Source organism: Malania oleifera, chromosome 11 (assembly GCF_029873635.1).
Source record: "Malania oleifera isolate guangnan ecotype guangnan chromosome 11, ASM2987363v1, whole genome shotgun sequence".
Classification (NCBI taxonomy): domain Eukaryota; kingdom Viridiplantae; phylum Streptophyta; class Magnoliopsida; order Santalales; family Ximeniaceae; genus Malania; species Malania oleifera.
This window is the reverse complement of record NC_080427.1, coordinates 53,974,785-53,993,299: the sequence shown is the minus strand read 5'-3', so window position 1 is coordinate 53,993,299 and position 18,515 is coordinate 53,974,785. Positions and strand designations below refer to the sequence as shown.

The window sequence follows — 18,515 nt, the reverse complement described above, 5'->3', positions numbered from 1 at the left end:
TATAAAGAGTTCAACTCTTCATTTGTAAAACACACCTAAAAGTTGTACTTTGTCAAGAAGTAGTATATTGATCATCGGCGCCCAAGGAGGTAGGTAATTCTATACCGAACCTTGTTAATTTCTTGTCTTGTTCTTTTTACTATTTTATTATTAGTTTATGCATTCTTTAATTTCTTATATATTCAATAACAATAGTTGTAGTATTGGTGTTTGGCACAAGTGGGGTGCCCAGCACAAGTGGGGTGCCCAGCACAACAAATTGGTTGGGGGTTGTAGGGGGAAATGCACCCCTGCTTGGGGTTCGGGGCGAAGCCCCAAAAAAAAAAAAAAAATTATTGGTGTCCAACGATTCGATTTTGGTTTTCTAGTGGATTCTGGCTGTTGGCGAATTTGGGCGTGGTTTGCTTTTGATTTGAGTTTGACTCGTGATTTGTTGAATTCTCACTTGGCTTGATATTGGCAGGTTTGGTTTCGCTCTTGCCATTCTTAGATTAATTTGTTTCTTATATCTTAGGTATATTTGTTATTGTTCGTCATGGCTAGTGAACGGGATTATTCTCTACAATCTATTAGTGCGTGATTGGAAGGTAAAAATTATTCTTATTGAAGTTATGTGATGAAAAAATTCTTAAAGGGTAAGAAGATGTGGAGTTATGTCTTGGGTTTGGCTCGTAAACCTGTTGTTGGGGGGGGGGGGGGGGGTTTATAAATATGAGGACTTATTGGATGCGTAGGATACTCATAACTCTAAAGTTATTACATGGATCAACAATTTTGTTGATAGTCGCATTGGGATTCAATTGGCAAAATATGAAACTGCTAAGGAGGTTTGGGACCATTTGGCAAGATTGTATGTTCGGTTTAACTTTGCTGTTCAGTATCAATTGGAGAGGGATATTCAAGCACTTGAACAAGAGGATAGGAGTGTTCAAGATTTTTATTCAGCTATAACTGATCTTTGGGATCAATTGGCTCTCACAGAATCTGTGGAATTACAGAAGTTTGCTCCATATATTGCCCATAGGGAATAGCAGTGATTGGTCCAATTTCTGATGGCTCTCCGTGATGATTTCGAGGGCATTCGTGGATCAATTTTACATCGCGTTCCACTGCCTTCAGTTGATTCGGTGGTCAGTGAGTTGTTGGCAGAGGAGACTCATCTCAAATCTCATACTGGAAAGGGAACATATCTCTCATCTGCATCTATTTTGGCTGTTCCTCCTAAACCACCTTCCTTCAGTCGAAACCGATCTTCGCCTCGCCCAAACAATGAGTACAACTTATATAAGGAGAAGGGACATTGGAAGGCTCAATGTCCAAAATTGTTGAATAAGACTCAAACTTCACAGCCATGGCGAAATGGAGCAAAGTCATCGTAGCGTTCAGGGGGTACAATGCGCCAGCAGTGGCGACCAGGAGGTCACCAGTCTAATACAACAGTTGTTGCCCCTTCATCGGATAACTCAGGAAATGATTCCTCATTTGATCCTCACATGAGTGCCCTTGCAGAACAGTTCCAACAGTTTCTTGCTTCATAACCATATGCCATGTCCACTCCATCTGCAGTAAGTTTGTCATCGTCTACTCCCTCAGGTATATCCTTTTCTTTGTGGGTTTTAGATTCAAGTGCATCTCATCATATGTCCCCTAGCTTCTCTTCATTTGCGTCTATAAATCCATCATTTTCTTCAAATTATGTGCTAATTGCCGATGGCACTCCTATGGCTTTAAAGGGTGTTGGTTTCATTCGTACTCATAATTTCTCACATTCAGATGTTTATTGCATTCCTAAACTAATCATGAGTCTTGTCTCAGTTGGTCAATTGTGTGATGCTAGTTGTTCTGTTCATTTTTCCTCTACTTCCTGTCATGCGCAGGATCCTCAATCAAGGAAGCTAATTGGGATAGGCCGTAAAGAGGGTGGCATGTATGTTTTGGATGAGCTGCGTGTTCCTGATCATGTGGTAGCATCGAGAGTACACCTCTCCTCATTCTGCTTGGATTCCTCATCTTCTATTTTTCATTTGTGGCATTCTAGACTTGGTCATGTGTCGGCCTCTCGTTTAAAATTTTTGGTATCTAGCGGTGTTTTGGGTGACTTATAGATGCATGATATTTCTTATCGTTGTGGTTGCAAATTGGCAAAGTTTTGTGCATTACCTTTAATCACAGCATGTCTAAGTTCGTTGCACCTTTTGATTTAATTCACTCTGATGTGTGGGGTCTTGCCCCTGTTGACACAAAAGGGAGGTCTAAATACTATTTTTCTTTTATCGATAATTATACTTGGTATTGTTAGGTTTATTTAATGAAACGTCGATCTGATTTCATCCATATCTATATTGCCTTCCGATCATTTGTTCGTACTCAACACTCTACTGTCGTTAAGTATTTGTGTTCCTAATTGGGTGGGGAGTATACTTCTAAGGCACTTTCTGAGTTGCTCATCTCTGATGGTATTGTTCATCAATTTTCTTGCACTGATACTCCTCAACAAAATGGTGTTGTCAAAAGAAAACATCACCGTATTGTTGAAACAACTCACTCTTTTCTCTTATTTGATGAGGTTCCTAGTGAATTTTTGGGGGAAGCGGTCCTTACAACGTTACACTTGATTAATAGAATCCCCACATCCCACAATTCTGGTCTCTCCCCTTGGGAAAAATTATATGGGTCCCTCCCTAATTACTCCTTTCTAAAAGTCTTTGATTGCGTATGTTTTGTCCTTCGTCCCACTGTTGAGCATACTAAATTATCGCCACATTCTGCCATGTGTGTCTTCCTTGGTTATGGAGATGGACAGAGGGGTTATAGGTGTTTTGATCTTGTTACTTAGAAAATATATGTCTCTCGTCATGTTGTCTTCCTTGAACACATTCCTTTCTTTACCATTCCTACTAGCTCTCCTCATATGGCGCAGCCAGACCTTATTCGTATTGACCCTTTCTCTGATGATGAAAATGGTGGTGATGGTGGTGGTGATAACAATGCAAATGGCGGTGATGATGATGCCCCTCTTGCAGTCCCTCAAGAATCTCCTGTGGTTGTGGATTCTCATCAGTCTCGCTATCCCAAGCGTGCTCGTAAGTCCATTCAGTTACCAGATTTTGCTTATTCTTGTTATTCTAGTTCTTTCACTTCCTTTTTAGCAGATATTCACCCACTTTGTGAGCCGACCTAGTATAAGGAGGTTGCTTGTGATCCTCTTTGGCAATAGGTTATGGCCAAGGAAATTTCTGTGTTGCATAAAACTCATACTTGGGAATTGGTGTCACTCCCTCCTGGTAAGAAATCGATTTGTTCTCGTTCGGTTTACAAAATCAAAACAAAGCCAAATGGTTCTATTGAGCGATACAAAGCTCGTTTGGTTGCTAAGGGTTTTACCCAAGAGTATGGTATGGATTATGAGGAGACTTTTGCTCCGATTGCCAAGATGACAATTGTTCGTGCTCTTATTGTTGTAGCTTATGTTCGTCAGTAGGCTATTTCTTAGTTGGATTGTAGTGACCCGAAAAATAATAGTATTTAAATAATAACGAGGGAGAGAAATAGAAACAGTAACAGAAGGAGGTAGCCGATTTCGTCGACGACATTGCATTTTAGATGGAATAACCCGAAAGATTTTCCACAAGACCTCGTCGATGAACACAGGAAGTTCGTCGACGAGTGCATAAGGGGACCTCGTCGACGAACATAGGGAGTTCGTCAACAAGTGCATAAAGGGACCTCGTCAACGAAGCTACGACTCATTGACGAGAAGATACCGAGAGAAGAATTTGGGCTACTCTGAATTTCGTCGACGAAGGGTAAGATTCGTCGACGAAATTACTAAAGGACTCGTCGACAAGATGATGTGGCTCGTCGACGAAGCCCGCAGTATAAATAGCCCTAAATTGATTTTAATCGCAAAATTTTGCCGGAGTCTCTCTCTCTCTCTACCCCTATGGCTCCTCCCTCTTCTCTCTTCAATTTCTGCCCGTCAGTCGCCGGATCGACGATCTGAGGCCACCACGACACTCCTGGAGGAGTTCTCTTCAAGTCTGTCGGAGCAGATCATCGGTGGGACAAAGTTGGAATTCATCCCAAATCCAGGATAAGGTCTTTTATTCGAAATTTGGATTTCTAGCAGTTGTGAGAAATGTAATAGACGTAGAAATAGTAATGTTTTGTTCTGAAATTTATGATTTTCAGGGTATTGAGTGAAAAACCCTGTGGGTGTAGGACCCGTTACAGTATGAGAGTTTTAGCAGAAATCAGGTAAGGAAAATATGCTATATTAGGCAATTTTACTATGTTTTAGTATAAACTATACGTTTTTATCAGATAATTATTCACAATAGAAATTTATACAGTTTATCATTTATGTATAATATATTTAAAATTACTGTGTGGCTTGAGAATATGGGTATAGTAAAGAAACATATTTTACAGTATTTTCAGGATGTGTTTTACAAAATAAACAGCCAGTGGTTATGTTTTATAGTAATCACAGAATACCATGATTATACAGTTTTTAGTACCATGACTTACAGATTACAGTTCAGTTCAAAAATACAGATGATACAGTTACAGTTTATTACAGTGTCATGGTTAATACAGTTATTACAGAATCATGGTAAAACAATTAGTTGTATATAGAAATATACTATATAGTATCAGAACATGTTGGATCATACAGCAAAGCACGGTACCGTAGCTACATACAGTTTACAGAGTGCAACCACCTATTCAGATAATACGTGGCAGTAGGTCGATCGTATAGTGCTTTAACGTGGATAGGCTCCCCATTAGATATGGGTTGAGGAGAGCAGATCAGACCGAGGGAGTATAGTAGTTTACCCTGGTCGGCCAGTCAGGGTGGATCCCGCCTACGAGCCGCACAACCCTGTCATGAGGGGTTAAATCATGACACACAGTTATCCACAGAGAAGTTTTCAGTGATTATTATGTATATACAGATTTACAGAGACAAAGAATATACTTATATACATTAGAAGTATTTTAAATAGTAACCTAAAATATTGATATGTTAAGCAACATGGAAATGGTGGTGGTTTCTATTACTTGTACTGTATTTACAGATCCAATTATACATGATTTTATAGAAACAGATTTTCATAATATTATAACTCATCTATCACACACTAGCAATAGCATATTTCGTCTTACTGAACTTTGGCTCATCCCAATATTGAATTATTTTTCAGGTGATCCAGGTAGGCGAGCAGATCAGGCTCGCAGATAGAAGGGCCTCAGTATTGCCCTAACAGTAGAGTGAGTATTTTTGGGAGTATTTTGTATAGCCCTAGCCAGTTGAGGGTATTTTGGGGAAACAGTCATATATGTAAATTTTGGAAAACATGTTAACACTCTGGTATTGTATATAATTATATATGGTTATGTTTATTTGATTTCCGCTTCTCGCTGCTTAGGTTGATGATTGGGTTTAATCCAATATGGTATCAGAGCATGTTAAATGTTATAGTATATTAAAAAAAAAAAAAACCCAGTTAAATAGCAAGTTGTCACATGGATGTTAAAAATGCCTTCTTGAATGGGGATCTGAAGGAGGAAGTTTACATGATACCTCCGCTTGGTGTCTCTCATAACCCAAGTGAGGTTTGCAAGCTCAAGAAGGTTTTATATGGTCTTAAACAAGCCCCTCGAGCTTGGTTTGAGAAGTTTTTGATGGTTGTCACTTCTCTTGGCTTCTCCTCCAGTGCTCACGATGCGGCTTTATTTGTTAAGCGTACTTCTGCTAGCCGTATCATTCCTTCTTTGTAGGTTGATGATATGATTATTACGGGTGATGATGTTGATGATGTTGTGGACTTGAAAAAGATGTTGGCTCAGGAGTTTGACATAAAGGATTTGAGGCCACTCCGCTATTTCTTGGGAATTGAAGTAGCCTACTCCCCCAAAGGTTACTTGCTCTCCCAATCGAAGTATATTGCATATATTCTTGACCGCACTTATCTCACTGATAGTCGAACTGTTGATACTCCTCTTGAGGTTAATGCCCGCTACACTCCCATTGATGGTATTCCCCTACCTGATCCCACCTTGTATAGTACTATTGTTGGTAGTTTGAACTATCTGATTATTACTCGCCCAGATATTGCTTATGCTCTCCACATCGTGAGTCAGTTTGTTGCTTTACCTACATCTATGCATTGGTCAGCTATTTTTCACATCTTGCGATATCTTCGAGGGACTCTTTATCAAAGTCTTTTATTCTCTTCGACCTCATCGTTGAAGCTTTGTGCCTACTCTAATGCAGATTGGGCTACTGATCCTATTGATCGAAAATCCACTATCGGCTTTTGCATATTTTTAGGTGACTCCCTCATTTCTTGGAAAAGCAAGAAACAAGCAGTTGTTTCGCGCTCTTCCGCTAAGGCTGAATATCATGCGATGGAGTCTACCACTACTGAGATTGTGTGGTTACGTTGGTTGTTGGCTGATATGAGTGTTATATAATCTGCTCCTACTCCTCTGTGTTGTGACAATAGGAGTGATATCCAGATTGCAAGGAATTCGGTATTTCATGAACGAACCAAACACATGGAAATTGATTGTCATGTCACCAGACACCACCTTCAGCAAGGGACTATTACTTTGCCCTTTGTTCCCTCCTCCATGCAGGTTGCTAACTTCTTTACAAAGTCCTACACCGTCCAACACTTTTGTTCTTTAGTTAACAAACTCTCGATGCTTCTTGCTACCACATTGTGAGTTTGAGGGGGGATTTTAGTGAGAATAATTATTTGCATTATATCAAGGTAGAATAGTCTTTTTTCCTTTGATTCTTGTAGGCTATATAAGTCATCTTTATCTCTTGTAGAACCCTAATGATTCAATGAAAGCTTTTTCTTTTCCCAATCTTTTGCTCCTCTTTGATTCTATCACATTAGACCTCATAGTTTTGTCCTACAAAAAGCATTTCACACACTTAAAGCCTAAACCATCCTTATATGGCCAAGATATTTTCTAGTACACACCCATAATAATTTAAAACTCCTAACATGTATGGATTGTTTCGCCTGGTTGAAGTTAAGGTCAAACACCAAACTGTTCCTATTGAAACCGGAAGACAATTCAATTTAGGTTATATTTTCAAGAAAATGAACGACCTCTGCAGTCCCAGTTAAAATAAGGTCAAAGATAAATATGTATACATATAGTTATGCCTGATACATGACTGAAAATCTAAAAAATCCTGTATCAAAATCGATAAAATCATAATCATAGTAATACCTGAAGCTAAAGGTTGAACGGAAATGTGTAGGCAAATCTGAAACAGACTTTAGAGAATAAGTATCCATGATAGTGCAAATTTCTGAGCATACAAATGGAAGCAAAAAGCCGGTGTCTGATATAACAAGCTCCTTTTTTGCCTACATAAAGTTGAAGAGAAAATACGTGAGTGGATAACTTATGAAACATGAGAATCATCTGCTTCATTACACAATTACACAGGCCAAACACTGCCATTGATTAAGGTGGAAATTTGATGGATCAGATGCCTCTATGATCCAGAAATGATTTCAATTTAATAGTTTAAAATACATAAGAATAACAATGAACAAAAGGGGGGAAAACCTCATGAAGAAGTTTGGAAAAAGCATCTATTAGCTCACATAAACAAAATAGCTCAAAATCTATAGAAAATATTTTTTAAAAGAGGAAAGGCGAATCCTTCCAAACAGGTAGCATTTCCGTCATTATATTGTCATGCTGTACAAATGAGTCAACTCAAAATTTTAAATATTTACCACCAAAAAACTCCTAAATCTTAATTGTGCCAATCCATACAAAGTTGCACACCGCTCATAGAACCAAAAGTTTGCAAGGAACTTTCTTGCTCTGAACAGCTAAAATTAATACACTTTCAATTCCGAAAAGACGAAAATGCGAGAATGCTTAATAGACAACGCCAATGAGAACGAAACAGGCAAAGAAGCAGTACAATGCGCAACAATCCAACTCAAAGAACATTCTCGAAATAATATCACAAACTAAAACAAAAATGCCACCGTCCAAAGAATGATGCTGAATCCACCTAAATAACAATCATTTCTGCACTGCCGCTGAACAAAATTATCAACAATATCGCTTAAGACCTTCCAAATCTGACCAAAGGTCAAGCAAATAAAAATGCAGACGTCCTTCTAAACGCTTAGAATGCCAAATCTTGTAATTCGAATCAAATTTCAACAATGCAGACAGAGCCAGTCGCAGAAACTTCTGTAAATCTAAAACGCTATTTTCGAATTGCTTTACAAGAGTTTATGAGTTCAACGAATAATTTATCCGCAGTAAACAATGACAATGACATGCATAATCATCACTCGAGCTCAAGTTCCGTGATATCACCACAATAATTGAAACTATAGAAAAAAAAAAACGGCATTCGCTGATCTGTTGCGTAGTTCATCGGAAAAATAGACAAATAAATAAATTCACAAGCAGCCTCTAACAATGAAAATCATAGATAGACTTAAACTCGTTAGAATTTGAGCCGATCGAACAAATCAAAAACGAGAGAGAGAGAGAGAGAGAGAGAGAGAGAGAGAGAGACCTTCCTGTTGCGATCGTCGTGGCTGCGATAGAGAGCGTTCGCAGATGAACGAAATTTTGAAATGGGTCGGGGATGATATATAGACGGGATTGTGCAGCTCCTTTGGCGGGAGAACTCTGTCCGTCGCGGACAGTAGTTGCGAGTACGGAGCGGTCTGGCTGGGAGCCACGGAGAGGGCGGCATATTTACTTTTATGCCCTAAAGTGTTCCCACAATTACAGGATTAAGTACTAATGTAGTACGAATGAAATCAACAAAATTGAAATCAAATTTATCTCTGATTTCTTTTGAGTTCTCCTTTCAATTTTTTATTTTATTCTAATATTTTCTCCTAACGAGATAGTATAATAGCATAATGGCCAAAGGCAACAAGTGCGGTGACCATTGCCTTTCCTCCCTTTTACATTCCCCAAGGCAATGTTTGGAAAATTTCGAAACTTAAATTTAAAATTATGTAAATTTAAAATAAAAATTTAATATAATTTTATATTATATTTTATTTAAATTTATAGAAATTTAAAATTCATGTCCTAAAATTTATGTTTTCAAATAATAGGGTAAGAAATTTTTTGTGATTTTTTTTTTTTTTAAAGAAGTGCGGCACCTCTATTTATTTATTAATAATCTCTCACTTTTGACGAAAGAATATCATGGTTACAAGACAATCAATGGGAGATCACAACAAAACCTCCCAAAGAATAACACCAACATCCAGTCAAAAACCAGGTTACAAGACCAAACAAAATAAAACAAAACAAAACATGACCTACAAAACAAACCTCACGCAACAAAATAAAACAAAAGATAAACAACTTAATGTTAAAGATGGAACCAGAAAACAGCCAGGAGATGATGCGTTGCTGAGTCAGAAAACGCGTGGAATTTATTCTCTATTAATCTTTTCATTATAAACTTTCAATTATGATTAATTTGATTGGTTTTATTTTAATTGTAATTTACATTTAAAGTCTATAAAAGGAGGGCTGTGGAAGATGTATTATATAGCACAAAAGTGCAGAGATAGCACAGGTGTGTGTAGAGTAGCTCAGAGAGAGCAGAGAGCAAGAAGGGAAGAAGAGAGAGAGAGAGAGAGAGAGAGAGAATTGTAATATTTTCGACAAGTTAGTGAATTTTGGTGTGTGCTCCGTAGACGTAAGTCGTTATTGACCGAACCACGTTAAAATTCTTGGTGTCACTTTGATCTGGATCCTCACAGGTTCCTAACACATAAAGCATAAGCTAAAACCAAAAAAAAATTAGCTAAACATACCTCATATAAGCCGTACACATCTTCTCCAATTTATACAAATTATTGCTAACTCTAGGGAGTTGACTATTATTTGTAAACAAACTATTCCTCCCCATAGCATCTTGTCGAGCCAAGACATCTGTCACTTTGTTCCCTTCTCTAAACGAATGATTTATCGAGAAATTTTTTGTGATTTGCTTGTGAAGTTTGAACAAAAACTTTGGAGACCTTCGTATGCAAGTTTTTCAATTCCTTTGTAAACTTCACCTAAAAGGTTAGTGCATTTTGCTAGCTTATTTTCTTTTCTCTTTTTTGTTTCAAATATTTTGGATGAAGTAGATTTAGGTGAAATAGTATTTGCCCTTCATTATATTTTACTGGGTTTTTAGCATTAGGATTTTACAAAATTTTTGAGTGCTTCGTTTTTGTTTCATGTTTGTTCACCAATGCTTTGGAATGACTTAACCTTAAAGTCATGAAATGTTGAGGATTGGCTAGTTTGCTTTCTTGCGCTTTCATGGATTTTTGGTTTGTGAGATTTGTTTGTTTTAGCAATCTTCCATATTCTCCGTGTTTACCCATCCAATAAAAAGTGAGTTTCGTGTTTACTGGTACAACACCAATACCACCAAGGGATTTGAGTTTATCAAGAGCAAAAGTTGGGCCCTTCAAGTTAATGGCTCCTCAACAAGAGATGACAATGAAGTTTGTTATCTTTAGACTTCTCCAAATTAGGACAACATGGACTGCAACATTCAATGCATTTAACATCAAAGCTGAGTATGAGAGTTTATAGTGGCTCCTAGTAGTACAAAATCTAATTTGAGGAAAAATTGAAGACACAAGTCTCACCATAAAAAGGGTACTTTCCAAAAGCCAAGGAAGTCGGCTCTAAGTTCCACAAGTTTGAGATTCTTCGTATCCCTAGGGTGGAAAATGCCGAGGTGGATGCTCTTTCAATCTTGGCCACATCCACATTTAATTGACCTCCATCATAGGTGACATTGGAAGTAATCCCAAACTAGACTATTGAGGAGGCAATGTCATAGGTTGCCCAAGTAAAGAGTAGTTCAAGCTAGATATGCCAACAATCGCTTGATGATTCTTTGTTGTTGATTGACTTCAAAAAGGTAGATGTACCTTGTGGTATCTTTGGGATTTTTGGGAGGATCTCGTGGCAGAGTTAGAAAGGCAATAGTGCAACTGATTTTCCCATTAGAAAAGGAGAAATGAGAAATAATGTCATTTACGAAGAACAACATCTTTTACACGTTCTCTGAAAGGTATCGTTTAGATAGATAAGTTGGATCTCACTTCCTTTCGTCATTAGTTCAACCTCTTGATTTTTGTTTGATAGGTTTAGATTATTTTATTTTATTTTATTTTATTTTGATAGGTCTGTTTAAATTTGTTTCTTATTTAGCATTGTTTGAATTCATAATCGCGTTTTGGTTAGTTGTTGGTGTTGTTTTTTAGAGGACTTTAATTTCTTTATCTGTAATATTTCAATATTTGTCTTGTAACTACGGTATTCTTCCGTAAAAAATGAGAGCATATCAATAAAGTTAGCGTTTTTTTGAAAAATAAAAAATAAAAATAAATAAATAAATAAGTAAAATAAAATAAAAACACAAAGAACATGAAGGGCAACTATTGAGTCATGATGAGGAGACGTGCTACATAGGCAATATACACACGAAGCTTCCTTCACTTCAACCACGATGAGGACTGCTTTGTCCTCCAAGATTCATAAAGATATTTGTGGTAATCACAAGGGTAGAGCTTTTGTACAGAACACTCGTGGAGGGTTGACAAATAACAGGTGCAACCAACCTTGTAAAGAAGTTAACAAGTGCCAATGGCACACCAGCACCTCACTTGCCAACAATAGCCCTGACACCTGCTGCTAGCCCTTTGCCTGTCGCCTAGTAGAGTGGATATTTTGGGTCTACTCCCAATATCAAACAGGTTAAGGAAGTTCTTAATAAATGCAATTGATTACTCTTAACAAATGTGTAAAGTCCATCATTTAATCCAAGAAGCAATCTCTATGACAGCTATTTTCAATTCAATGATTAGGTTATTAGTCTTGCTTAACCTAATTAACCACATTTGGAAGATGATCCATGCCCAAGAGAGTAGTCTTAGGACCAAGAGTAACACCAAATAACCCATCAGTTATTTCAAATCCCAAAATTACACAAGGGCATGTAGTATGGAATTCTTAAAAGGCCTAAAGCCTAGTACCAAATGCCAAATGCAGTCAAAGAAAATATAAGGTGAAAAAAAAAAGTACTTGGCAATTGAAAAGTAGTTCGCATCATTCATCAGAAAAGAATATCTACAGCAATAGAATACTGTCCGGTATATATGCATACATATACATATGGGTGAATCTTGACCCAAGGTTAAAAGTCTCAGACCAGAAGCTTGCAGATTCAACTAATGGAAATTGCCTCTCCAGCTGATTGGACCTCTGATACGGGGTTGGAGCATTGGGTGTTCTGCATTGTATATATATGGAGAAGTTGGGTGGGAATCACTCCTCAACTTGCTGCTGCTAGTCCGCCTCCTGCTGACTAAGCTCCTGGGCAGGGGTAGGGGCTATGCTGCCATAAGCTCCTTTTGAGTTGGTTGTTCTTGAGAGGAAGTGCGAAAGGGGTCTGGGAATTTTAAATCCCCAGTGATAACTCTTTGACTTCCTAAAGCATGACGTTGCCTCACACAAGTCGCAGCTATGAAGACCAAGAAGACTACCATGCTCATCTTTTTCCTTGCGCTAAGCCTCCTATGCTCGAAGTCTCCTTTTCCATTTAATGACAAGTGTATGCTCTGATTGGTGGTTGCTTTTATCTCCATCATTATCCATTACCTAGTATGCCATGCAAGAGAGTCACATCATAACCACATTTAAATATAACATCAAACCATTAAGGAGAAAATACAACGTTTTCACATTTTCTATCAAACAATGAATAGCCAATAAAGTGCCTTGCCTTTGCTAACGTGACATCCCTGCACCCTCTCTACTATGTCATGGAAGAACATTTGAAAGCCCATATATCAGCCTTCTAAGCCAAATCCCATATCCTGAGGCTACATTTCCATGCAACAACTATCAATATCCTAAAGATCGTGAAATCGTTTGTTAGATAGGACAAAACCCATAAGGCTCTTGACTGTCAGTTCATTAATAAGTACATAAATCAAGCTTGGAAAGAGATGGGTTTTCAAAATTATAGGAAAGAGAGTTGCACATGGATCACTTACAGGGTCCTCGGATTGGTTTCCTCTAACTGGATTTTATTCCTAATATGTTATATTAGAGCTCGCTTAAACCGAGTATACCATCAGTGGGAACTTTGCTTTCTGGTTGGGAAATGTCTCTGTCCTTTCTAAAGCAAAGCAGGGGAAAAGAAAGCAGACATACTTGTAAGTCTTTAGTAAGAGAAAACCTCCTGTAACAGGTATACATACTTTTTTTATAACAAGAATGTGAGTCCACAATATCTTATGCTAGAATAGGCGGGACCTCAAAAGGTGTTGCAAGTCCAAAGGTTGTACCTTGTGCAAGCATCACAGCCTTGTCTTTCATCAACTTCCATACAACTTTTGACAGCAATTTCTGTGTAAAGAACATCTGGTGACTGTCAAAAATTAATAAAAATAGAGTCAACTCTGAAGAAATAATTAATAACTAAGTTCCATAAAAAGTATCACATTTCTTTACCTCTGCAGCCTTAAGGCTTCATTTATATTCTACCTTATAGAGGTCTCCACACCATACTTCAGCTTTAATGCTTGTCAACTCCACATTCACTAAAGCATCAATTCCCGAGAATTATGGAATCCAACTCCTTTGGATTGTACTTGTCAGGGTGTAATCATGAATAATTAGGACTCCTCAAAAACCAGCATTTCAAACCTTATTATTTCCAAAATTCTGCAAATCTCAGTTGACTGGGAGTGGGTTCCATCTTCAGAATAAAAAGAATGGACATGATTCCTCAACTCAATCCAACTGCAGCCACCATTCTTCTTCAATCCTTTCTCCCTCATTAATTTCCTTGTATTTAAAACATCAAACCATTTCCCAGCCAAAGCATAAATATTGGATAATAAAACATAACCAGCAGAGTTCTTCTCTGCCAAATCCCAGAGCTTCCTAGCAGTTCTTTCTGCTATTTCCAAATTTTTATATGTTTTACAACCACTCAGCAGAGCTGCCCATGCGTTGACTTCAGGTTGGAATGGCATATTTTTAATAAATTCTTCTGCTTCAGAGAGGCGCCCTGATCTAGACAGCAAATCTACTATGCAGGTGTAATGCCTGCCCTTTGGCTTTACACCATAAACCCTTTCCATTGAATTAAAGTACCCTAATCCTTTATTAACTAACCCACAATGAGAACAAGCAAACAGAACTGCTAAAAGCATCAGCTCATTAGGAACAACAGATGAAGTTCTTTCCATTTCTTCGAATAAACTAAGAGATTGTTCAGCAAAACCATTTTCTGCAAGCCCCTGAATCATCACGGTCCAAGAGATCTCATTCTTCTCTGGCATTCTACTGAAAATTCGTGTAGAGCTCTCAATATCCCCAGATTTTGCATACATATCAGCAAGTGCAGTGCCTACAAAGACATCACATTGAATCTGATGTTTAATAATTTTAGCATGGAGGATTTTGCCTCTCTCTAATGAGGCTATGCTTGCACAAGCACAAAGGACGCTTGAGAAAGTGGATTTATTTGGTGTTTCTCCTGACAAGAGCATCTCATGGAATACTTCAAGAACTTCGTCATGTTGTTCATTTTCTACATAACCGGCAATGATAGTGTTCCAAGAGACATTATTTCTCTTGGGTATCTGTTCAAATAACTCCCTAGCTTCTGCTAATTGGCCATTCAGACTGTATCCACTAACCATAGAATTCCATAGAACAACATTCTTCTCCAAAATAAAGTCAAACACCAGGCGTCCATCTCCTGTTTTTCCACATTTACAGTACAAATCAATCAGAGAGCTCCCAACAAAGACATCTCTCTCAAATCCAATTTTCATAACACGACCATGGATACTCATACCTTGTCGCAAAGCTCTAAGGCTAGCCAATGCACTAAGAAGACTAGAGAAACAAGAGATATTTGGCTTAATCCCATCTTGAATCATGAGACAGAAAAGCTTCACTGCCTCTTCAGCATAACCACTTTGACAGTACCTTGAAATCATAGCACTCCAAGTAATTTCATTTCTTTCGGGTATCTCATCAAAGATTCGACGAGCTTCTTTCAAGTTCCCTGTCGCAACATGCATATCTAGGATTGCAGTCCAAGAAACAACATCTCTATTTCCCATATTATCAAATGTTCTCCTAGCCAAATCAATTTCACCCATCCTCAGGTTAAATGTAATGAAAGAATTAGAAATCGATAAATTGTGCTCAAAGCCAAATTTAATAATCAAACCCAAGACACTCATCCCAACTTCAAAATCACCCAGTTTTGCACAAGCTCTGACAACAGCAGTAAAGGTAACTTCATTGGGCACGACCCCAGATTCAAGTAGCTTCAAAAAAAGCTTCAGCGCTTCATAATTCAAACCATTTTGCACAAACCCGGTAATTGCTGCAGTCCAAGAAACCACATTCTGAAAAGGGTTCCTCTCGAAGTACCACATAGACTCTCCCACTCTTCCGTATTTCATGAAACCTGAAATCAGCACAGTCCACGAGACCTCGTTTCTCACAGGCATTTCATCGAACAGGCGGCGCGCATCATCCAGATTTCCCCATTTCACATTGGCGGACATCAAGCAATTAGACACGACAAGATCGAAACCATTAAACCCCTTTAGGATTTGATCAACTTCCATAGATTTTCTTTCATTTAGGTACATTATCAGCAGCTTAATTGCTATACATCTCTCTGATGAAACACCCATTTTGATGAAATTCCCATGAAGGACAATTCCTTCGGCGACCGAGCCTTGGCGGGACAAAGTTTTCAAAACAGAAGCACACGTTTCTACGTAAGCTTTGAAACTTTTCTTTGGGTCGATGCGAAATAGATTGCCTAGTGGAGCCGTCATATTCGTTGCGACAGTTAAGTTGGTTGATGAGAAAATGAACTGACGACAAAATGGGTAAGACATGCGCCATGCTTCTTGTTGCTCGCACGAGTTTGAAGTTGCTTTAAAAAGGCTTGTTTGGCAATCGTCGAAGAATAAGAGAGAGCAATTTCAAAACCGGGTTGGACCAATTTGCCCAACGAGTTGGACCAAGAACCGGTTGCTCTCCTGATCTGGTTGAGCAGTTAAAAAAGGAGGCATATTGGCTAAACAAAAACCAGCTTAAATCGGCGATCCAGCTGAGCTGAGATGACTTGAACCAAACCGAGTTGACACAAAGCCCAATTTTTTTTTATTAATTGTTCTATTGTTTTTATTGTCCATGCAAACCGGCCCAACCTAGCAACCCCAAACCTAAATTATTATAATATTATCCTTATTCTTAGGGTTTCTTTTCTTATAGTTTCGTATTTCTAGAGAACCAAAGAAGCCGCGACAACTCCACTGGTTGGGATTATTTTAAAGATTATTTCATATTTTTTAGAATTTTATGAAATAATAATCTAATTATGACATCATGATAATGTCATTCGAGCTAACTAACTAATAGTCGAAATAAGTTCGTCAACAAGATAGCATGTTGTAATCCACCAATCAATGAACTCAAGCATGCATGATAGTGGCACACATCAGATAGTCTTTACCAATGCCTATCCATGTTATCTATAAGTTTTTTTGTTTTTTTAAATATGAAACATGTGACAAATGAGTCTCACTTCTCGTATGTCCTATACTAATACATATGGGACCTCCCGACCCATCATCACATGTTTTTGTTTGATAATTTAATATATATTAAGAAATGGTGTGAATTTAGATGGGTAGATGGTGGATAGACTTATTATGCTAATCCTCATTAGAAATGTAAAGATAAGATAGCAAGATTTGTAGAAGTCGTAGAAATCATAAAAGGAGGAAGAAAATATAGAGGTAAAAAGATATATATTAGAAGAGGGGTTGTAATATGTGGAATATATCTAGTGGAATATATGTACAGAGAAAGCAAGTGGCTTGTAATTTATTGTTTTATTGGCTATGACGATTAATGGGTTGGGGGTGCAAGGGCAACGCCCTTGCAATATAGGGTATTTGAGGAATTTTTCTAATACCTCTGTACGGTTAGGGTTAGTATAAATGCATATGATGTAACCCTAGTTTGATTATAGTGAAATTTAACATCCGTTCACTCCTGTGGATGTAAGCATACTGTCGAACCACGTTAAATTTGTGTGTTTGTTACTTTATCTATCTCTGTATTTTTCTATACTATTCATCATAATTGTCGCACGTTTCACAACAAGAGGAAAGAAGAGATAGAGAGCGAAAAGACTAAAGTGATAAGAGAGTAAGTGAGAAAGAGTAAAGAGATATGGAGAGGGATAGAAAACACTGAGGTCTATTTAGCACCAGACTAGTTGTATTGTATGTGTAAATTGAGTTGAGTTGTTCCTTACAAGATAGTTGTACCCGTATTTATACTCTTTAGGGTCAAACCTACATAAATTTTAAGGTTACAAATCATAAACTCGAATAATAAATCCTAATCATAAATTCGGCCCGTTTCTAAACATAAAAAACCTTATCATAAATTTGGATCATTTTAAACATTAAACACTCAATTATTATAATTGATATTTATATTTGCTCAATGCTTGTTTGTTTTATCACTTGATGATCTAGTGATCCTTGATGATTGGGCAACATTTGTTGCTAAGTGACTGACGATCTCCATCACCTAGGTGACCATTTATGATCTCCTCGTCTCGCCTAGTGATTAGGTAATCAAGATCGCCTAATGGTCACGTGGCAATTGTCGCCTAGGCGACTACTTGATTCCAAGTTTGCTGAGGCAACAAGCAACTCACCTTGCCCAAGTAATTTTTCTGTTGTGATTCTTCCCGTGATTTTCCAAACTAGGGCTATCAATATTCTCCAGAAGTATGACCGTGATTTTAACAACATTCATAGTAGTGTGTGTAATCCAAGTCTGACCCTAATTTTAAATACAACTATTAAAAAATATTTTAGTTTTTTGAATGATTGATTTAAAGCATCCTAAGATCGGTCATAATCAAACTTATCTTACTTTTACCTTAAAAACAAACACACAATTTAAAATTGAAAGCATTATTCTCACAATTGTCACAACTACAAATCATAATTCACAACATGAGTTACATCGTATAACTTCTATAATGATTTGGTGCAAACTAATGTCTCCTGCCGGTAATACCCATAAACTATAAACTTTTGTTTGGTTCACATATAACCAAATGAAGTAGAAAAAGATTTTAGGTGTCAATGAAATCTGAAAATTAAGGTGTAGTCCCAAGAGGAGGGTGAAATGGGTTTTAAATTTTTTTTTTAATTCTTTTAACAAATTCTTAAATTAAGCACATTTACATTTATTCATATTTGTTGTGAATATTGATTGTGTTTGCTCACTTAGATCACGTGCCTAAATTGTGATTAAAATTATTAAGCATTTGTGTATAATTTTTAAACACCCAATTCATCTTCCCTCTTGGAACTATACTATTTCTAACAAAAATTAGC

General features: G+C 37.5%; 1 protein-coding gene across 1 annotated transcript in view; it reads right to left on the bottom strand.

Moving 5' to 3' along the window:
• LOC131167549 (DExH-box ATP-dependent RNA helicase DExH17) overlaps nucleotides 1-15,955 on the bottom strand; it is a 29,851-nt gene extending 13,896 nt beyond the window's left edge. Inside the window, exons 1-5 of the mRNA XM_058126351.1 lie at nucleotides 13,732-15,955; nucleotides 13,395-13,477; nucleotides 13,179-13,288; nucleotides 8,582-8,779; nucleotides 7,258-7,397 (exon numbers count right to left, since the gene is read on the bottom strand). Of these exons, the coding sequence (XP_057982334.1) occupies nucleotides 7,258-7,397; nucleotides 8,582-8,779; nucleotides 13,179-13,288; nucleotides 13,395-13,477; nucleotides 13,732-15,920 (2,720 nt within the window). The 5' untranslated portion in view covers nucleotides 15,921-15,955. The remainder of the gene's footprint in view (nucleotides 1-7,257; nucleotides 7,398-8,581; nucleotides 8,780-13,178; nucleotides 13,289-13,394; nucleotides 13,478-13,731) is intronic.
• Nucleotides 15,956-18,515: the final 2,560 nt, after the last annotated feature.